The 23,543-nt window shown below is 34.1% G+C and overlaps 2 protein-coding genes across 8 annotated transcripts in view; one reads left to right on the top strand and one right to left on the bottom strand.

Moving 5' to 3' along the window:
• Positions 1-936: 936 nt before the first annotated feature.
• Positions 937-23,543, top strand: part of LOC128190123 (potassium voltage-gated channel subfamily A member 1-like) — a 66,965-nt gene continuing 44,358 nt past the window's right edge. For 3 of the 4 annotated variants that reach the window (XM_052862051.1, XM_052862045.1, XM_052862036.1), the window contains exon 1: positions 20,307-22,581. In XM_052862051.1, coding sequence (XP_052718011.1) covers positions 22,453-22,581 — 129 coding nt within the window. In that variant the 5' untranslated portion in view covers positions 20,307-22,452. Of the gene's footprint in view, positions 1,497-20,306; positions 22,582-23,543 lie in introns of those variants that run through there. The other variant, XM_052862057.1, reaches the window with a different exon arrangement.
• LOC128190172 (U1 small nuclear ribonucleoprotein 70 kDa-like) overlaps positions 14,695-23,543 on the bottom strand; it is a 32,793-nt gene continuing 23,944 nt past the window's right edge. For 3 of the 4 annotated variants that reach the window (XM_052862123.1, XM_052862116.1, XM_052862107.1), the window contains exons 7-11: positions 20,192-20,273; positions 17,894-17,995; positions 16,164-16,236; positions 15,603-15,763; positions 14,695-15,349 (exon numbers count right to left, since the gene is read on the bottom strand). In XM_052862123.1, coding sequence (XP_052718083.1) covers positions 15,063-15,349; positions 15,603-15,763; positions 16,164-16,236; positions 17,894-17,995; positions 20,192-20,273 — 705 coding nt within the window. In that variant the 3' untranslated portion in view covers positions 14,695-15,062. The remainder of the gene's footprint in view (positions 15,350-15,602; positions 15,764-16,163; positions 16,237-17,893; positions 17,996-20,191; positions 20,274-23,543) is intronic. The other variant, XM_052862132.1, reaches the window with a different exon arrangement.

The raw sequence follows: 23,543 nt of genomic DNA, 5'->3' as shown, positions 1-23,543 counted from the left end.
CTAAAGTTTGTAAAATATCAAATATGCATAGTAAAGTTAAAGTGAACTTCCCAAATTTCTTAAAATTTCATTCTGTAAATGGCCTAGGAGTCGAGGCATAATTTATATTTATATATTTTACTTTTCAAGTCATCTGAAACCAACGCACCTGGTTCCACATTCATCTAACTCTTCATTGCATTAAATCATATAGTTCCTATTATTTGGTTAGTAATCGCTGCGCAATTTGCTGATACCGTTTGGAATATCAGGAATGAATGGGGATTTTTGTTGTGCGCCTTTGAGTATGGTAATTGTTTTACATCCAGTTGACTGCGGGGGCCATTATGCGGGCTAATGGGGACATCTCCGTAACGGTTCGGATGTTGATACGGCTCCGGTTTAACATCTTTTCAGCGAGTTGGTAAAATATTCACAAGTCTTTTGTTGAAGTCGGTCTTTCCTGAATACACGCCACTGAAAATGATCCAACGGTTTAGACAAAACGTTTCTTCAATTTCAAACAATCAATTTGTAGTAATCGTCGCCGTATAAAATCGATCGGAATAAAACACACGTCCGTGAGCACTCTCGTCGTCAAACGATCACAGACGTTCCTGCCGGGTGGTCAAATGCAATAATGTAACAATTTCAAGTTAGATAAAGCTCCGTATTACGCGATTGTTCTATTTTCGGTTTATGTAAATGCTATTTCAGTTTGCGGTTTCTCAAAATAACTAAATTGATTATAGTCTTTTTTATATTTTAAAAAGTATTTATAAAAAATACACCGTGGTGAATCTAAGCTGGCAGGACTAAGTTAAACTGGTGTGATTTCTGCGCGTGATCGGTGCATTGAAATCAGAAAAGATGGTATCTCCATCTCTCCCTACCCATTGTCATATATTAGCATTCCCTCAAACGTGTATCTCGCCGAGCATTTTGTCAAATCAAATATTCGATCGCACTCGATATATTAGGAGGCTTGTCCCTTTTTTCAGTAGACGTTTGGCCTTCGGGGAATAAAGAGTATCATTTGAACAAAAATAACCTTACATTCAATACATTGTAATTGGAGACATTAATTTCGTTTGTTTGTTAACGTTATATGGTCAAGGCGAGGAGGAGAGGACATGAGTATTTGCTTTGAATAACGCTTCCAATTCCGTTAAACGCTTTGTCATTATTGGTGTCACTAGCCGAGTACTCAGTGGAGAAATGCTCGCTGCCCTGGTGTCGGGTCAGACATATTGTTTTGCAGAGGAGAGTGCACTTATTCCAAAGGAATATTGTGGTGTTTTTTTTTTTTCATCGCATTTTGGTTATTCTTGTGGTGAACGAATTACTGGATTAAGAGCGACGTCATGTTAACGTGACGTCAGTGATGACAGATGAGATATTCACACATGCCTAAAATGTTTCCCGCTGGCCGGCGCTATACATATGGCGATATCCGGCGCTTCACGTGCGCTGACGTTTCGTCGGACATCAGAAGGGACGGGGGGAGTGATCGATTTGTAAGTAAACAGGCTCAAGTGATCAAATGTCAAAATCTGTTCATTGTTTTTCTATGTGATCGCCTGCATGTACCCCCCCCCCCCCCCCCGCGCTCCATATCATGATGTGTTCTGTGGTGTGGGTACATGCAAATGATGTAATATCTTACGATTTAGGAGTTCAAAGCTTTTCTTTTTTGAAAGATCAAAAGAGGACTGCATTACCTTACTAACATCACATTGCTTTTAGAAGAAATTAAATAATTATCTATGTGACGTAATTGAAATGATCAAAATTGTTTGAGGATTGGAAATCTTATGAAATCAAAGTGTATCTAGTTGATAGAAGTCACAAACTCAAGAATACTGCTATTACATGAATTACGTAAAAATTTTTTTATGAAATGGACTTTTAAAAACTATTATATTGTCCAATCAGGCTGCATTGATTATATAATACAACATTAGAGTATATGTAGCCATTCATTTAAGACACAAGCTAAATGATCCAATAATTGCAATTTCTCCATAAAAACGTCGTTTGGTCTTGCTTTTTAAGAAAACCTACTGTTGTCTGGATATCATAAATTCTTTGAATAAAAATGTTCGTAGCAAATTTTCAATAAAACTGGCTGCAAAAAAGCGATGCTGTCCATTACTTCCGGTCAATTCTGATCTTAATTTCATTTGACAGTCAATGGAACAAACCTTTATCTGTGATCCGAGGCTATGTGTTTGGCGGAGCTTTTTTTCTGTCATCTTACTGGAAAAAGAAAATTTGCGTTATTCCTGAAACTAATTGTCTTGCCGTCGAGCTAAACCGCTCCTCGATCACTTGAACGAAAATTTCGGATTTCATTTCAAATCAAGCTCAAGATATTCATGTTAAATGTAAACTATCAAATCAATAAAACTCCCCATGCTTTGGAATTTGTTCTTCGGTTCTCTAGATGTCTCGTTTTGTCTGATCGGTCTTGCACTGACTAGAGGTGTATTTACCTTTTTTGTAATATTGTTTTAAGTTGCAGCTTCTCTCTTCCTTCTGACGAGGAAAAAACACATTATTTTATCATGGACCTCAGTTAGCTAGATGTCGTTTTTTTTGCATCTATGACATTTATTTGGAGTGATTTATATCTGCTTGATGTGAATTTTGTGATTGAAACAACTTCATACTGATTAATGTTAACACCCTCATCACGTATTACCACAACACAGATATAATTTACATGCACGGTATATACCCGAACCAAGGAATACGAGCAATTTTTCTATAATGATTTACATTAAAATCACATTTAAGACATCTCAAGGACATACATTTTGCTTAAATTCTCTTTTTACAATTTTTGGTATTTAACGAGGATAAAATGTATATCTTTAAAGTGTATAATGGCGGTTTTTTCATTCCGTTCACCATAACAATTGAGGCAGGTTTTGCAATTCCAAAACAATGATGATCATCTACAAAACTGTGTATATCCTAACCCCCGCCCACGAATCTCATGGCCTTTTGCAAACGAAAAAAAGCCTTGTTTTATAACATTTGACATAATTCCATCTTATATTTTTCAATTTGGGATATAAAGGAAATATCTAACTGCATTTCTTAGCAGATTACGTAATTTTCCATTTTGTTCTTTTTTTTTATATCGCTGGCAACGGCAAATGCTACTACCCCGAGGCGAGTTTTGCAAGTTCAGATTGTTGCATGTCGTAAAGGAAAGAGGCAAAATTCATTTTTAATTTTTTAATATAAAATCGCTTTATTTTTATCAAAATTGAAAGATAAAAGAGCTTTTGTTTCATGCTGCATATCGAAAACTTCATTTACAGTTTCTGTGATCCTTTGCTCATTTAAGTCATGCCATCACAGCCTCAAATCCAAACTTGATCGCGACATTTTAAAAAATTAGGGATTTTTGTTAACCAAAAGTTGGATCTCTTTAAGGCAAATTATATGATTTTTACTGTTTATTTTGGCCTTTAATGATCTTTTGCACTTAGTTTCATGAATTTATGTTTTATTATAATATCTAATTTAAAATTCATTGCAACACCTCATCACTATTAGGAATCGTTCTGTATTACGCACAAGATGCGTTTCAGTTTCAACGAAGGCGCGAGTTAAATTATCCAATGGGGACAACAAAAACACGTCATAATATGATGATCTGATTTATGAATGTTAGCTTAAAATGTCTCATATCTGACATTTTGACTCCTTCCTTACTTTCACTGAAACAATGGAGTTTCTGATAGCTCCAAAATCTACTGTGGTTCAGATGAAAAAACCTAACACTGAAAAACATGTTTCCATCCCGAATTTGTTTTAATTGACGCGTAGTTGAACGTATTTTTGAAAGGCATACAAATTAATGTAGTATGGGACACCTGTCGATATTCATGTGGATGAAAGTATATTATTATCAAAATTCTTTCACCGTTTTGACCAAAAATGTGTTTTAAATTTCTTTGGAAAGGTTACAATTTTAAAAGCCCCAGCGTGATTCGAACTCATGACTTACAGAATCGTAGCGAATCCTCCAATCCATTTCGCAACACTGTTAAGTAAAAATTGTGGGTAAGAAAAAGATAATACTTGATTTTTTTTTTTTGAATTTTTCGATCGGAAATACGTCACAATATGGCAGTGTCCCATACCACCTTAACACAATTTGAGAGTTTATATTTCATTCTTTCAATCTTATACTGCGGTTTTAATAATATTTGTGGGTGTATTATTTTCGAGGATTTAATGAATTTTTTTTTACTGATACGTAAATTCATGGAATATAATCACATATTATATAAGATATGTAAATGGAAATTGCACTCAGTTTCGCGGATCAGGTCAACAATGAAGTCCACGAAAATTAGTATTCAACGAATATTGACGAAAGCACAGAATCAATTTCCGGATCGATTTACACCAATAGTTACTATGCATCATCTTAGCTAAATGATTTTTTACTCTTACCTGTATTCACTTGATATCAGACATTAAAGATAAAATTAATAGTATACTTCGCATTTGTAAAAATTGACTTTACAGTGTGCAGTTTGGTTAAAGATCCAATAAAGATGATTTTCATAAACACACAAAACTGAGCTAAAACGCGTATAGAACAATTGCTTACTAGGTTTAATAATTTACAAAGCTAACTAAACAAGCCTATCTGATATCATATCAAATTCCCTTCAATTATTAATTCCGTTTCTATTTCCATCGGGGAGAATGGAAATAACTTAAAGGTAGAAATAATAGAGAAGGTTTTATGTAACAAATATGGTAAATAACTAAAACTCTACATTTTTATAAAAACCGTTAATTTAACAAATATTTCGAATATTTGAAGCATAGGAGAATGGGATCATTCAGCCAATAACTCCGTGTCTGCATGTCTGTCTTTTGAAAACAAACTATGCATGATGTTTGATATCTGACTTTTTCAATATCTGTTTTTTCTTATAATCATATCGAGTGTTTTGGACCTATTCTAAACAATAAGTAAATACTTTTAACATTTTTCTTTCAAAATTTTGAGTTTTAGGTCTTGCATGATTGCATTGAATCTGCTAGAGATCTGCAGTTCTTGAGTTCGAAACCCGCTGTGGCTATAACAAATTTTTGTACTTTTTAAGATTTTAAAAATACATTTCATAGTCAGATATTGTGACATTTCAAAACGGTGATAATGTTACGGTAAAGGTGTAATTTCCTCCCCTTTTTTCCTCCCAGAATTCTTAACGCATCATTCTCGTTTATTATTCTGTAATATAATAGACTTTTAACAAAATCTTCATACTCTGCATCAAAGTACTAATATGTCCTCCAGCCGCCCACCTTCTGTTAGACTGACCCAGCTAGCCTGACGGCACAGTCCATATAACGAGTTGTAACAATTATATTCCCCCAAATTGGAGGGAAATTGTCGGTGACAAATAGCCCTGTCCAGAAAATGAAGACAAATGCAACCTTATCCTTACCAATCTGAAAAATCATTTCTCACTGTCGAGTGTCAAATTGCTGCAAATTGTCCTATAAGCTGCTCCGAAAAAAAATGATTCCTCTAGCGACGGAGTTTCAAGTTTCTCGACAATTTTTAAAGATTTGCAGTTTATCTCCATTGTAGCTCATAGCGTTGACAAATAGCTGTGTCTATATATGACGTTAGAAATTTGTTGCCCTTAGTGACGGAGGTACGTGGCCAGTAAACAATCATATAGTCACCTTCTAGTACTCACACATAAAATATAAGTAGGAAAAAAAGAACTATTAGGGCGATTTCATGCATGGGGGAAACACTCCCCCCCCCCCTCCTTCATCCACGCTGTGTCTCCGCTAGTACAGAATTGCTGATAACATGATTTGAGATAGATCTGTAATAATTTCAAAATAGTTATTGCTTGAAACACGTCACAATTATTTCTTGTTATATGCATGAATTAAACCCCTTTTTTATAAACCCCCCCCCCCCCCCGTCTCCCCTTCCCTTTGGTCCCAAGACTCTCAAAGACTAAAAGTGCATCACTTGATTTAATGTTCAGATCGACCGTCTACCGGGCCGATGTCAACATTTGTATTTTCATTTGCATGAGAATTGTCATTCATTCTTGGCATTTCGTATGCATCAGATGATACTTTGAGGAATAATAAATTGCTCTTTCGTGAATTGATTGGCCAAAACAAGTGCATGCCAAAAGAAAAGGATATCATGACTGCTTGCAAATGATATAGACGAATACTGATTTCAAACAATAGGTTCATTGACTGAACTGCATTCATCAATAATCGGTATATTCTTACTTCTCAGTCCTATAATCGGAGAGAGAGAGAGTGAGTGAGAGAGAGAGAGAGAGAGAGAGAGAGAGAGAGAGAGAGAGAGAGAGAGAGAGAGAGAGAGCATGCATCAAGCTATTAAGGTGCCTCACTACACCTTGAAATAGTTTTTCAAATCAGCAGAAAATTACTTGGTTATGATAGAAAGCATGATTGATAAGAAGGATATATGTCAAATAGGCGAAAAAATGTGCAATTTTAGATAAAAAATGATATTTTCAAAAATTTCATTCAGTAAACATAAACAAAAGCCCCAGGTTGATTCGAACTCATGACCTGCTTTTCAGAAGCCTGATACTTTAACCACTGCGCTATAACGATATACATCTGAAGCGATTGATATAAACAGTTTCACAAAACATTTAAATCGCCATCTTGTGACGTAGTGTCTTAAAAAGTATAAGTCTCGGTGTAGTGAAGTACCTTAAGCACTTTTCAAATGCTATTTTTGAAATGAATCGCAACTAACATTGATAAATATTGCAAGTTGACAGATTTCCTGATATCATCTTGTGGTCGGATAAAAGCGTTCGGAGTAAAAACCTGATGAAATACTGTAACACCGAAAACCACTCGAACAATGTAATTAGAACAAACGGAATTGGTTCATATCAGGTTTACAGAACTTAGAAATAGTGGATTCCTAAAAGGTTGTTTTGGTTTCAGACTAGACCATTGATCGTATTCAGCGCTGATGGATGGGAACATATGCACCGAGTTGGTTGTTGTATCTTTTATTCATATCAAGTATCACATCTATATAACTTAGCATGCTTTTATAGCCATGTCAATATATTGATAGTTATCCGGATCTACTCTCTGTGTATTCATCCGCCCCCGCCTCCGTTCTCATTGGCCCTTGCAGAATAATACTCCGCTGTTCGTCTGTCCTTCTAATGCACTTCAATTATTAAAAAATGGCACTAGTTGTAGTTTTACCCCCCAAAGGTTTACTTTTTTTTTGGTTATCAATGTGGAATTCTCTGACGGCATTTGATGTGTTCTGCGATCCTGTGCAATGTTTTGGTACACAATTCCGTGAGGCTGTACGTTTAAGCGAAAACAGGGAGATAAATTTAGCTAGAAATTAGAAATCTTCTCTAAATTTGATTATGACATGAATGGAACATATGGTTTATTAGGATGCATACCAATGATATAGATGATTTATCAAATATTGCTTGACAATTTCCGCTCATATGGGGACTTCACAACTTCCGGTGAAGGTAATCAGATCCGGATGTTCGATCAGCACTCTTGTAGGTCATTGAACAATAAAGAATGCCCATGATATATCAGATGGCCTAGATCAATTGAATACTTCTACGTTCGGTTGTGGATTCGAACCGGTATCGGAAGGATCAGCCCTACAGCCATAACAGTCCCGTAAAATCGTGGACAGTATCAATCAGTTTTGGGTATTATTCAAAAAAATAGAACTCCAATCTCATTCGCAATAAGTCTGCATGCTTACAGAAAAGGGTCATAACCTTTATATAAAAAGAAACGTTCGAGGAAATACATTTCTTGAACCTTGATTTTACAGGGAATTATTTCATATCTTACTACATTAGTCATACTGCAAGTATCACATGTCAGGATATTTCAGCTTTATGAGATAATTTTCCAACACAAACATGGTACGTCAGCACTTGCAAATTTCGAGCAAGTGAAAAAGAAAACTGAACATTTTAAAATGTATCACTTTTACTTCGAGTTTTGATAGGGATAAAGCGTAAAAGCCTAAAAGTGAAGACAATTTTGATAAATCGAACATCATTTGGCTATACTAAGCTCAAGTGTGTTCAAGTGCGTTGCTTTCTAAATAGCATCATGCCCACAGCTTATAATTATGTTCCTATGTAAACTGTCCACGGTCTGCCATGTCTAGATCTGCTAGTGCCGACCTCTTTACCTAAAGGTTGCTTGTAGGTGGTCAATTTATCAATCCGCGTCTGGAAATGGAAAGCATTGAGGAGATCATGTCTGAAAGTGGAGCCATAGTTCTCGATATTGGGCGAGAAGATTCTTGATAAATCCCCCTTTACGATCATTTAGAATAACAGAAATAGTCCAATATATCTTATAGTAAAGGATACATGCACTTTTTCCACTTGTTTTCGCTTGTATCTCCAAAATATTTATATACTCGACTTCCAAGTACATTGCACTATGACTATTTCCCCCCAAGATTTGGAAGTAAAACATTCAACGGATATTCTACTGCAATTGTAAAATCCTACTCTAACCTTTATTCATCAATTAACTTTAACTGAAAACGATGATCTTAAATACAAGAGTCTCATTTCTGATGATTTTAATATGGGGATATGTAAAGAATGATCTACATGATTGTTCAAATGAAGCTTTAATTATATCGATTACGATTTCTTCCAAGTGAGAATGTAATATTGTATCCGACAAATTTGTAAAATGTATGTACGTAATGCTGCTAACATGTTCTAACTTTGCTACAAACTGACCTTCTCTCCCCTTAACTAAAAGAATGACTCCATCTTATTTCTTTTAATATATGTAAAATCTAAAAATATGAAATGAAATGTAGGCTTAATGATGAGCACATTTCTGTGGATAACCAATGACATAAAACTAAGAACATTCTTATATAAATACAGAGTAATTTCTATAAAGTGAAACGAATGTGAAAATAATACGTTCGCTTGTCTAATAAAGTCTTCTCTTGAAAAACTAGTTTTCTGTCTTAATTATATCCATATAAGCATCCAATATATGAGTGTTGAATTATATAGAATTATCTCATGACAATAAGTACATGTGTTGCAACATGCTTTGTGTAAAGTGATATTTGTTATTGAAAAATGCAAGATGAGCGATTTCTCTGTATTAATTATACTCAATATATGCATGTTGAGTTATTCGAAATTGCAACAGGTTTTATGTAAAGTGATACTGCAGTATTTGTTTCTGAAAAATGCAAGATGAGCATGATGATATGACAATCCGAAACGATAAAATATCCAAACTAACAGTAAGGCGACTGATATATGTTTTCTGAAGCAGACAGAATGAGAATTTTTTAAATGATAAAATAATTCATAGTGCTATAACTCCTTGTCAACGGTTTCAGGGGAGAAACATAAAGGGTAAATTTTTACCAATTCAGATCCAGTTTATATAACAATTCATAATCTGCTTAACGCCACCTCAAAAATGATAACTAAATCTTACGTCATCAATCACGTGATATTTTTCAGGAGACTTGGTGTTCAACTAATTATCCATCAGATCTACCGTAAAATTTTAAATATGATATTATTGGTCATAAAGTATAATCTAGTGAAAAAAAAATTCAAATATTTAATAGCTTTAAAATTTAAAAATTTTCCGATATCTTTGTAGAGAACTCTGGAAAATCACACTGTCTGAATATGACCACAATCACCCAGCTCCCTTGAATTCATTTCTGTTTAATTTTTCACAACAATGGTACTTATCGTTTACGAGTCGAAAGGCGAAACATTGTTTTTTGGGCGCTACCTCCACTAACCGTAACTTTCATTGTGGTTGAAGCATGCATTGATTCCGTTTGTTTCATCATAATCGACTAAGTATTTATTCAGCAATTTTATTTAAAACATCAATCTGAGAATTAATTTCAGATATCCTTTATTGTCATGTAAATGAAAAAAATAAATCAAATAGTACAGGGACGTATATGTTTGCATTGGGATATAAAGAATCCAAGCCTAAATGTCTAGACTTAATAATTACATTAACAACATTTTATTTTATTTAGGAACATGTTTTTATTGAAAATCAATCGTCATAAATTAATTAACCTCTTTGAAATTACATTTGTGGTTGTTTTGCGCTGAGCCATTAATGAAAAATATGGTTTGTGGTACATTATGTTGTTTATCAAGAAAAGTTCTGGGTACTAAATCTTTCAGTGTCTATCAGCGTTTACGGCCAAGATGCAAAATCTGCACAAATTCATTTTTAACAAGAGCAAAAAAAAAAAGACTCTTCAAATTCATAAAGCAATTTAAATTTGTAATTATCTAAAGTAGAAAACCTTTTTCAAAAATACTCTCTTTAATTCCGCATCAATTAGATTGACTGTCCAAATTCAGAATGCTGCCATTATGGATCGAATCCATAAACGATAATTCTGTGATAATTAGTTAAAAGTAGAGATGATAATTTTCTAGAGTTATTAATACACTTTTAGCATCGGTATCAGAATAAATTAAAAGGAACGTGAAAAGACCAGAATATGTTCTATCGAGTACATCAGTCTCGAGGACCCTCCCTTTGATTTGAGGTGAGTCGGGGGTGGTGTAATTAATGTACTTTATATTACAATTTCCCCAATTAAAGGGAGACCTTCTCCGTAACACCGGATCCTGTCTTATCATAAATGTCAAATTATTGGCAACAGACCGCATCAAAATAGGCCTGATTGTGGCAAGCTATCTCAGGAATACACTTTATTCAGAAGAAGATACACTTTTATCAAACCTTTATACGGAAAAGCTCGACCTTCTCGAATATGCCTCTGCCAATATTTGTCAAGAAAAGAAAGGGGTAAAAAAAAAAACTTGGTTGCATTTGCGTCACTGGGTCTTTCAACCAGTACAAGTCCGTATTTTGCTGCATTAAGGGAAATGGGACAAATAAGATGAGACAAGAGCAGAGCGTCTGAGCAGGATTGTTTGAGATTTATATCCCCCAGCTACACTTTTATCCTGTCTTTATAGTCACAAGCACGCCTGTTACTTCAAATCTCTGTAGAAAAAAAAAACGACCATGGAATAATCTGCCGGACAACGACGCCAGAAAAACAATGTAAACCTAAACTCCGATAACGAAGCTGAAAAAAAAATTAACTTCCATAGGAATTTCATGCTACATACATCTCTTCAGATAATAACTCAATAAAAATGGCCTTTAATGTCGGACAAATCTCGCTGATGATCCAAATATAGAGAAATTTCCAACCATATCCAGACGGATTAATTTTACTGCCACTGTTCTTTAAAGTAAAATTTTTTCGCATGTTTCTCTGGCAAGATAATAGAATAATGCAGAATCTAAACGTTGCGTTTCTTTATTCCATGTTTTTTAAGATTGGAATACTGCAATCAATCTGACAATGCTGGAGAGCATTATGACAAAATGACGATGAAAAATCCAGACAGTAGCTCGTATATCGAATTTCTGGAACCACAAAATGTTTGATGATTTTAGATTTAAACTATTTATACAATGCAATGTTCATAAATCTTAACAAATAAAAGGAAATTAAAATAAAAACATCTTGAAATGTCAATTTCTTGGAAAATGATCTAACAAACTAGAGGGAAATATAGTAGCAGACATTCTTTTCATAGCAATAAATTTCTTGAAGTACCCCGCAATCAGAGCTCCATTGTTTGTAATTTAAAAAAGGTTCAGAGCATGTTTGGTAAAAAAAAATTTTTTTTACTATTGTTCATGTATTTTTCCCTCTATATTCAAGTGCTGTACAGTTTTATAGAGTACATCGATTCTATAGAGTATATCGTATATCTGATAAATACCCAGAGATGCCGCGTTCCACTTTATATCACATCATGCAACATTGTTATATCGTCTGTTCCAGATAAGGGCTCTCTTGATATTGAACGGTTTTTTACGGCCAAAACAACACATATTTCATACTCTGTGCATTATATTTATGACCTCCCGTTCCCTAATTCAGATCAATACAGGACCAAACCCTTAGCATCAGATGATTAAAAAAAATATATAGCAAAAAGTGGCTTTACATTTCCCCCGTGGAAAAATACATCTGCTCAATTGTTTATGCTTTCGTATAATGCGATTTATAGGAAGCTTTCTCTGACGGTGATCTGACAAGTCTGTGACATTATCCTCTTGATTAAATACATATAGATATAAACATGTACCTGCAATTACCAATAAGTTTATCTAAGATCACGAATTTTTATCCGAGTACCATCATACTGATGTTCGATAAACAAAAAAAAAAATCTGTTTTTTAAAACTTTTTTAATGTATATAAAATATAACCTTAAAATAACCAACTGTCCTCTTATCAGGGTTATTGTAATGAAGGGTTGCTTGTGACATATTTCATACAATATTGTCCTGTCCAAAACGGTTGAACTTGAACAAACAAGGAGATACCATTTACTCCCCTCTATACTCTGATCTTTATACGGCAACTCCTTTGTATGCAATTTAGCTACAGAGAGGGGAATAGAGAAATTGACCCAAATGTTGTCTGGAAAATATCTCTAGTCATATGGTGGAACATTGAACATTTACGTAATTTTTTTCTTTTTCCATATTATTGTCAAAAGACAAACTCATAACTAAGTGCATATAAATTTCTCTAAACATACTTTTGTGGCTTATCGAATCTGCACGACTTTTTAAAATTACTGCGTACCCCATTCAAAGCATTGCCTAGATTTGTGAATGACAATGTCTAGGCCACGGCGGCTGGTGGGGGATGGGTACTGTTTATTTTAGAAAAAATAATGCCGGGTGTTATAATCCACCATTTCTATTGCATCATACAGTTGAACTTCGGTATCTCCAACACTGATATCTCGAATTCAATGGGTAAGTCGAAGTAATTTGTAAGTCCAAACCACTTAATTTTTTTTTACTATATTACCGTTGATATCTCGAATACTCGGATATCTCGAATTTTTAAATCAGTCCTATCTAGTTCGAGATAACGAAGTTTGACTGTAAATTGTCACGCGCCAAAATATCAATTATTACATTGTTAACAAGAGAAGGTAGGGTGTTTAACAAGCAAAAATATCTTGAAGATAGACAATGCAAATAATACGGTTAAGCTCCATTGCGTGTATATCCGTTCTTTTACAATGTTAACATTCCACAAAGCATCCTTGGATAAATGTCTGTCAATATTTATTTGTTTTTAGATGTTAGAAGCTTTGCCTCGCTTTCTTTAGACTTCAATATTTTGAAACATTGACTACAAATACATTCATTATGGCTACTGATTCTAAGATTTCCGATTGACAATATGATTATAATAAATAAATATTTTCTTAACCAAGGCGCAGATATTTTTTATGCATTTTTTTTAAATATTAAAGATCCCCCCTCCCAACCTTTCAGAATCCAAGTGTTGTCTCTTAAAGCGGTTGGTCTATAAAAGATCTGTAAGATATAGAAATAAAAAAAAACTTATTGGGCCATAACTATGCATTATTAATAGAAAAAGGAAGTAAATTTTCCTTATTCTGAGCGAGATAACTCGCTCCAAAAACTGTTGTCATATTGATCGTTATTAAGTAGCACTCTTAATTGAATCTCATATTTACTTGGTAAATACTTCACTGTGTTCAGCTTTATATATTGAATACAAGCTTTGTACTATTGCTTGGCCACCATAACACTACAAGCTTGCCATAGGCATTTATTTTATTCATTAATCTTCCCAATTTTCCTTTAAGTAGAAATCAGCAGGCCTGGATGAAAATATAAACATGAATTAACAGCCAAACTTATTACTTTTTCTACAATGTACAGAATATATTTAATCTTTTCCCGATTCGTGCGTTGTATCGGTTCATTTAAGTGTATTTTCTGAAAAATGGACAATGCAAGGTCTGCCATCAGAGGCATTATTTGAAAAAAATCCTCCATTAACCCATAGGTCATCGAGTACAAAATACTTCTGTAAAACAGCCGACTGTGATAGACTGCACTCTGTACACCAACTTTTTTCCCCTTCAAAATCATTTAATTTTCAATGCTTCCAATCTGCTGATCGTACATGTATCACCACTATCTTGAAATTCATTCTCTATTCCCAGGGATTGTTTATTTACATACACCCTCCCCTCCCTAAGATATATAAACTTTTGGCTTGATACTTCATCAGCATTCTGCACCTAGTTGCCATTACACCTCTAAAATACTGCGCAAAATTAAATAACAAGAAAGATATTCTCCTACTGATACAAATCAATACAAACATAACTTATTCAGGGTCCGTAAAACCCATTATTATTTTTTGAACACTTTTCGAAGCAATTTAAGCCCTTAAATCACAACACATTAAATATAAATGCCTATACAACAATACTGAGTAACATTTGAAATGTTTGTAAAAGGAGAGGTATCAACAACACTCTAAAAAAATTTCATGACATCTCACAACATATTTAAGCTCCCTAGAAGACAATTCAAGCAATGTGCACTATTCCATGATTTTTTTTTCTGTGTGCATTTTCATTGGCTTTTTAAATACTGGGTAATGCACACTTTATGTTCTGTAAGAACTCTGTCATTTACCTCTTGGACAAATCAATCATACAAAACCTAAAATAAACTCAACAAGCATTATTTTCCAAAATTTATTCAAGCACATGAAGTCAACTCCATACAAGATCTGCTCTGTGAGCACTCTATCCCATTTGTGAGTATGGATACATGATCCCTCAATGCCATTTCACTTAACCAAATGACAACAGTAATAAACAACATTAATATTGTATACTAATTGTTTCAAACAAAGGCATAACATTTATTAACATCTGTGTCAAGTAAAACATTATTTCTTTTTAAAAAAAACATGTTTGACAACATGTGGGGACCAATAGTGACATGATCCTGCAAAGTAAACAGATCTTTCACAATGTACAGAAATAGGATAAATCATACTGAGAGAAAAGTCTATTAGGAGAAATAAAAATTTCCATTGCAATCCTTCACCCTTCGTACTCCTCATTTTCGGCTCCCTCCTCTTCCTCGCCCCCATTCTGGTCCTCAGGGTTGTACCCTCCGTACCCTGTGTACTGGTCGACATCCTCTTCCTTAACAACTGGGACCCCGTCCTCGCCAAAGTCTTGATCCGCCCCTTCATCTCGCTTGCTTTCCCGATCTCGCTTGCGATCGCGACTTCTGCTTCTTCTGGTTCTCTTTCTTTCACGAGATCGGCTTCTTTTTCTTTCTCTTGATCGACTCCTTCTGCTCCTCTTGCGTTCCTTTTCCTCTCCTGTAACCATTTCATCAATTTTATGTTACATGTTTATGCATTTTTATACTTCATAGCTAGAAGGATTATTCTCCCTTTACATAGCTATGTGCAATTGAACAATCCATTTTCTTTATGATTAGCATTTCATAACATAGGATTAAAGGACATAAAACTCCTTTACGTTCGCTTTATAAGCTAACAGATATCAAAATATAAAACTGCTTGACTTTATATAGATGTGAATGAAACTGTTAATGAGGGAGTACCCTACCTGGCTCTTCCCTTCTGGGCCTTTCTCTATCTCTGCTTCTGCTTCTCCTTGGCGGTCTCTCTCTGCTTCGACTTCTCCTCGCCGGTCTTTCTCGACTTCTACTTCGTCGGCGACTGCGGTCCCTGGCAGGAGATTCCTCTCTGCCACGGTAGGAACTACTGCTGTAAAATCCAACAAAAATATGCATATTCACCATTTTGAAAATAAACATAAGATTTTCATGTATATTTTGAATACAGAATAGTGTAATTATGAAGTTTCAGGAAATTTGAAGAAATTAAGATATTTATGAGTATTAAATGCAGTTTTAAACACATATTAGGCTAAATTACTATAACAGTCTCATTTGCTTTTTTTTTTTTTTTTTATAATAAATGGAAATCAACAAACCAAAGAAAACTTACTTTCATGTTACTAGGTTGCAAGCAAGTATCAAACTTTTAATTTTGATTGACTTAGATCATAACCTAAATTGTGCCACAAAAAGAACTGAAAAAAGATGCTGATTGTTTCAACATGATTAAGATCCCTCTGATATGACAGGAAGGGGACATTGTTTACCTGAACTCGTCTCGTCCAGAAAAGCGAGTGTTTTCATCAGGCCCACCTTTCCTGGTTCCTCCTAACCCACCTCCTACATAAGTTACAAACAAAACTCATATTAGAGAAAGGTAATACATGTATAACTGTTGCAGAGACGAACAAAAAAATTCACTACATAGTTAAACTAGAGGACACTGAAATAACTTGATCATCAGGTGAATGGTGATGTAAAGATTGGAATATGATGTGAGGATAAGAGCAATCTTGTCTGTCTAATGCTCTACAAAACATGAAATATTGTGTATTTATAGAGAAATTATCTTTTATATTTTCTACATCACATTGCAATTGCAAAAATAGGATATCTAGTCAAAGACCAATTCTATAAATATAAAACATGGTTTTATGATTTATTTGAGATGATAACCCACCCACCCATTCCTACAAACAAATATACTGAACTATGCTATCTGAATTGAAGTTTATTGAAGAGTTGTTGTAGTGCAGCTTGCTTCTAAAAATCATTAGTCATTGTATATCCATGAAATTGTTTGAAAATCAAAGTTTAAAAAAAACTGTGAATGTTGCATGTTTCCCTTCTGTAATATGGTACGCTGGGAAGTATTCATAAAATTGCCAAATCAAAACATCAATTGAGAGCAGGTTACTTGGAAATTGCAAGGAAATAGAGTCTGTCAAACGTAACTGATCTTTCTCCAATTTATGATGTCTATGAAGTTTTTTTCAGCTTCCAAAATAGATCTTGTAAAATTAACCGATGTTAAGAGTTAACATACATCTTGTCAATTGCTCAAGGTTTATGATGTGAGCTATAGAAACCCCAATCTGCTGTACAGAACATATCACATCACTGGTTTCAGAAGTCTCTCCTCTGTTCCTTGACATTGGAAGATACTTCAATTTGCTTATTTGCTTGGATTTGAAAAGAGGAAATTGTCTTGGGAATACTTTTTTACCCACAAAGCTAAATTGATCCTTCAGTTAAACACAAAAGATTAATCAGTACAGGAAAAAGATGAAGTCCCCTTACACCGGACATCAACATGTTTTCTGGAAATTCCATGCCGATAACTCCTGGAACGATGGAATGAAGATATCCCAAAAGTTCTCAAAAAAGATTATCCAAGTTTCAGTTGCAAACCAAGTGTATTTTAAGAAGGAGTGCAGGATTTTGGGCTGATTATCAGGCAGAGCATAAAACAATTCTAGGAAGATATATAATAAGACACAGGATACAATGAGTCTTGGAACCTGGTTATGTGGTTACAAAATGGAGAAGATTGACTTGACAGTGAAATAAATGTTCAACGTCATAAACAAAATAACAAATCTCCTAATAATCTTAGTAGAGATGATGAAAATTTACTTCAACACGAAAGCATGCAATGTTTTCTGCATCAAAGCTATCTGCACTTTGTTATTGCAAAGTGATGTGAGAATTGAAGACATTTTTCATTTGATCAAATTCCAATGCTACATATTAAAAGGATAATCTAAATTAAGTTACAATGGGTCTAAACATTGTTGTTCATGCAACTGGAATTGAAGATTGATAAGAGAAGTTGAGTCAAATCTCTGACAATGAGCCAGTCAGTGGGCATGTTAATGTTCCCTAAAAAGGTAGGTGGTTATGTTACATTTCTAGAAGTTAACTAGTGAGCATTAATTGCAGTATTATCCAGAGTAGTGTTCGGGTGGCAATTCTTGCTTGGCTTTCTTCTACCTACCTAATCTTCTTGGCCTCCAACCTTTGACTGTTCTTCCTCTTTCCACGTCAACCAAAACACGTCTTCCGTCAATTTTCTTTCCATCTGCATGTTTGTATGCAGCTAAACAAGAAAAAAGCTGCAAGTCATCTGAACTAATCTATCTCTACAGATTTTGCAGGAAAACTTATCATAATTACATATCAGACTACAACACTGCAATCCATGTTAATACACAATGTCATGGTTGTCCAGAATTTGATTGAAATATTGGCAATGGTAAAGTTTGTCTAAAGTAGATAAATAATCTGACTAAACTGTCTCACATGTAATTCAATTGCTTAAAAGCATTCATTTTTTTTTTTTGTTATAGAGATTTTTTGCAACACATGCTCTGCCTAATGATCTTTTTACTAAGTCTTGCTTTCAATGATGTTGGATTCTGTTCTGTTGCAACTTGGACTAATAAACGTGTGGAAATTCTATCTTTTTATTGTATTTCTGGGAGATTGCAGGGCTGTAATTTGACCTTGATCAGCTGAAACTTAAAAATATACTACTACAGATACATGTTTTGTTTTTGAACAATGATTTTCTAATAAGCTTTGTTTAATAATTGCCCTCCCTCCAGCTTAATGTAGCTTTAAGAAAATCATTGATTCTTTACTACCTCCAGTGATGCTGGAACCTGCAAAGCAATTCTTTAAAAGTACAATACATATTTGCTGCGTATGGAAAGTGGTCAAAAGTCCTAGCAAAGGGTCACCGGATACCTACCCAAGGGTTTTTTTTTTTTAATTTCTTCTAATTTTGAATTTAAAAAAAATAATAAAATTTTGCCAAAAATTTAATTTGATTTCTTTTTCACAACATCTACAATTAATTATCAACATCCAAAAATTTGTCAATTCAGAAAATACCTGGTCACTTACGCAAATTCTGTAAAACTCTTCCCCATCTAAACTGATGCTTTTTCTGCTTTGAACACCCAAATGGCAGACATGAGGACATGTCTTCGTGGAAGGCAACCTCCATCTTACCTGATTATCTTTAAATTTTTTTTATATCTTACCTGAGTTTAATTCTACATTTTAATTTTTGTCTTACCTGATTTTTCAGTTATTTTTTTCATTTTAAAAACTTTACATTTTTTTTAATGGCTTACCATTCCCCATTAAATTATGAATACAGATTGCACCTAGACAAGGGCAAAATGAGGGGGGCTTATCAAAGATTTGGGAACTAGATGCCTTTAATCAAATATTTTAATCTAAGAAATTTAATGAAAGATTAATTAAAAAAATAAATCTTTACAAAAGGGGAAAAAATCATGCACCCTTTTAATCAAAGAACTTTTTGAAACTGTCCACATGGCTTGATATTGTACTGGGCTTGGGGACAAATGATTGTCTTACCACTCCCATACAAACCTATCATTGGCCAGCAATTAATTTCTCACGAGTCAGATTGGGTGAATCGAACAAGAAGGGTCTATTTCTACCCATTCTGTTCTCTCATTCTGAAGGAGAAATAAGAGACATTGGTTAGAATGTCAAGGAAATGTGTATTTTAAAGAAAATTATTTTTTTTTTCAAGGCAGTGATACACAATTTCTGATCGAAAAAAGGTAAAAACACATTTTCAAAGCCACAATACTTACCACCCAAAGAATAAAAAACAATTTGTTAATCATAAAAATAATATGGATAAAGTTTCATTAGGTGAGCACCTGTTTTTTTTCTTCTAGAAAATACCAAATAAACATGACTCTTAGCTTTTCCCACAAACGAGGATGATTATAATAAAAATAAAATAGAAATAACCCAATTCAATTCATCATTTAAATATATCCTTGCTTTATTCTTTTTGGTCTTTTTTTGCACAAATTCTGTAAACTTAGATCTTTATCTAATCTGAAATAACACTTGTGATAAAACATTCCTGACACCCAATAAATCACAGACAAGTTTATATCAGTTGTGCAGATGAGGAGGAAACACAAGCAGTAACTCTGAAGAGTTGTTTACATCAAGAGTTTGGTTAATGTCAGAACCAACAGTAAAATTGCTTTTAGTGCCTACAACTAAGTCACCAGCTCAGCTTTTGAATCTTATTGCAAGGAGGACCCTAAAGAACACAAAATTCTGATAACATTGCAAGTCCCTGGCTTGTTTCAAGGAACACTCCTTTTTTTAAACTGCTACACTGACTGAAGTCTTCTGGGATTGTTCTCAGTTTAGATCCAAAATCAATCTGTCCAGATTTCCCAGAAGACCCCAAGACAGGAAGTAAAAGGTTGCCATGGTGATTGTTACTTACAATGCATGTCCCTCTCATGTTCAAACTCTATAAATGCATATCCCCTTGGTTTTCCTGAAGTTTTGTCTGACACCAATGAAATCTGAAAAATACACAAAGAATTGATAAATTTAATAAAATGTTTTTCAAAGCTTCCAGATAACCAAAACTTCATTTCTTTACTTTTTCCTGCCCTGTAATTATTACAAATTAAGGATTCATTTGGACTAATAATTTTGCCATCAAATTATTGTCCACAATTTTCTCATGCAACTTAAGGAATTATAACCGTTGTGAGATCAATATTGTACTGTATTCTTAGTACAGCTCTTTTATTAACAAGAAAAATGATGTTTGGTAAGCAAGTTAATCTTTGCACTTCTGTAGTTGATGAAGTACAGTCTAATTATGCACACAACAAATTGCCTATCTGAATCTTGTCTTGGAATCTCAGCAAAGAGATTCAAACACCACTAAAAGTGTTCTCACAGGGGAAAAATTGTTTATTGTGTTTCTGCATATGCTGTTCATTACTACTCATGTCTGTACTTCCATTCCTGATTTTCAAAATCTTTCATTGAGGTTAGTTAACTTGTCTTAATGGATCAAGATGGTCTCATATTCTTGACATCAAAATAACAACCACAATTACACTTCTTGGATGACACTTTTCCAGCAGATACAAAGTGTAAAAAGAATGTAAAAAACGTTCACAATCAAAACCTCTTTACATACCTAATTCAATCCCAAATCTTTGATGTGTAAAACATGTTTTTTTGTTATCTTTAAAATAAATGCACTTCACTAAATAATTGTAGACTTATTTTACTGAGATAATAAACCTCTAGTTTACAAGAGGACTTCTGGTAATCTAACAATTTCAAGATAAATAACAAATTCCAACAGTGTGTTGAAACTGGAATCAAACTGATTTTCCTCAATTCTCAATAATCAGCTTGGCTCCATTTATCATTATTGATTTTGTAAATAAATCTGTCTACATAAAGGTCTGTTTGACCTAGCAGTAGAGTAAAAAAATATAGCTGAATAAACAATAACAGATTAAGAAGGGGAAAAAAATTGAGGGTTGAAAAAAGACGTCATAGTAAGAAAATGTCAAGCCCATCACACCAGCGTACATTTATTCTCACGAATTATGTGCCATATTTTCAACAAAACACAAACCCATGGCACTGACTGTGTTTCTTGTCTGTAACATGTCTGCAGCACAGGCAGTATTTCTGATAAGTTATTCTCAGAATCCAACAACTGTCATACACAAAGATACACTTATCTCACCCTAATTAAAAATGGCAGGTCATATCTTATTGAATGTTTCATGAACTCAATACATCTACAAATCCTCATAAAAATGATTAAAGAAAAGTACAGATTATCATCCAAAATCCATTTACAAGAATGCTTTTTCCTATTTTAAGCAATAGTATATTTGCTCATCAATTTTTTCTGGTTTGAACATAATCAGCAAATATAAATAATGACTGGGATCCTAATCAGCTCTCTACAATGCTGGAATTTCAGGCATGACCAGCGAAAATACAGTGCACAGACATCCCATTCTAACTTCAGAGCTTCAAATTTTGCAGACATACATTTCATGTAACCTTGCTAATCATCGCTGCTTCCCTTGGTTAAAAATGACTTTTCTTCCTTTCTGCATAACGTCATCATCTTGCCATTATACAGGGGTAAGCAACGGAAGGCCAAAAGTTGGAGGGAGAAAGAGAAATACTTTAATCTGATCCGATTTTATTTTCATCCGAGAGCTTTCATTGGGGCTATCGATAGAGATCAAACGAGGAATAATTTTCCCCCCTGATATACAGTTAGTTTATCCCTGTTTTACTCCATGTTTTGAAGTGGATTCTATATTTATGGTTTGGAAACTTCAGCAACCATTGAAGATCAAGTTGGAAAAACAGGAGATCTACACTTTTGTTTTGACCTGTTTTATGTATTTCTCCCAACATCTTGATTCTATTTTGGAATATTTATGGATTGTTCTTTTTAAATGTCTAGGATATTCTTACCATCAGCGAGTGGTTTAGCCATCATATTTTCAGCTGACGTACTTGAACGAAATTTCAATTAACTGGTGAAGTTTATGCACTTAAAAGATTGAAAACCTATTGAATGTTGTCAATGGATATCAATGATATGGCCCAGCTTTCGAAAACTACAATCAGGAGTTGTCCCATTTTGTTGTTATAGCAACCACTTTCATCAGTTGTCCAATCTGTGCTTTGCTGAAAACTCTGTACATGAACAGTCACTCTCATTTTGTGGGAACTGTTAAATGGTTCAGGGACTGGAATTTAAGCCAATTTTCTTGGAATGTGTTTCTGATGCATACAAACCGAGTGTCCATATGGTTTTGGGGTTCTGAAGAGGTTAGTTTTTTTCTTTATTTTTCACCCTTACCTAACCTCTCTCTACAGTGGATACTAATTGTAATTGTCCTGACCCAAGTGTTGTGTCCAAAACCATGATAATGGACGCAGGGGTTGCCACTTGACATTACCATATTACAAAGATAAATAGCCTCATATTACACCATTTACTGGAGCTGACATTTAAAACAGTTGAGATGACAGCAAAATTTCATGGTTTCCCCATAAACAAATGTTGCACCAATTTAGATAATTAACTATAACAGCAAAAGCTAAAATATCCTTTTGAGGAATTCAAATTGTTTCAAGTAACAATCCATGAAGCAGTTCATCATCCTCTTTGGTCCACCCAACCTAACAGTACATCTAGATCCCACTAACATCAATCATCTCATTTTTTTTCAATACAGGACACTTATTGTGCACTGATGAATCTTTTATATCATATTTCACATTTTTAAAAACATATTTCTTGTAAAAGAAAACAATGAAATAAATATCAGTGTATTCATTTAAAGTGGTTGAAATGTTAACCTATTGCCTCACTGACCACCAAATCTCTAATTTCATCTATTGTATCACAGAGACAGAGGAAATTCTGGTAAAGATAAGACTGTCAAAATGACAAGTTTCTTTCCTCAGTTAATCTTCTATCTGATTGGAAGGTGTGGGTGGGGGAAGGAAAAGAAAATTGCAGCTGCCATTAAACATCTGCAATCCATCTTTCTAAAGTTTCTATGGAATAACCCCACACACATTTTTTTCCTCTTTCCCTATACCTAACATTTTCTTTTTCAGATTTTCTTAACCGTCTTCCCTTGATAGAAATGATTTTTATATAATCTGCGACAAAACAATAAAGATTCACCAATAAACCAGATGATGAAACTACCATTATGACAGCCAGAGGAGCATTTTAATCGTTTGCAAGGATAAATCTGTCACAAAACTTGCACTGTCAC

The sequence above is a fragment of the Crassostrea angulata genome, chromosome 1 (genome assembly GCF_025612915.1).
Source record: "Crassostrea angulata isolate pt1a10 chromosome 1, ASM2561291v2, whole genome shotgun sequence".
Lineage (NCBI taxonomy): Eukaryota > Metazoa > Mollusca > Bivalvia > Ostreida > Ostreidae > Magallana > Magallana angulata.
This window is presented reverse-complemented; position numbering and strand designations above follow the sequence as displayed.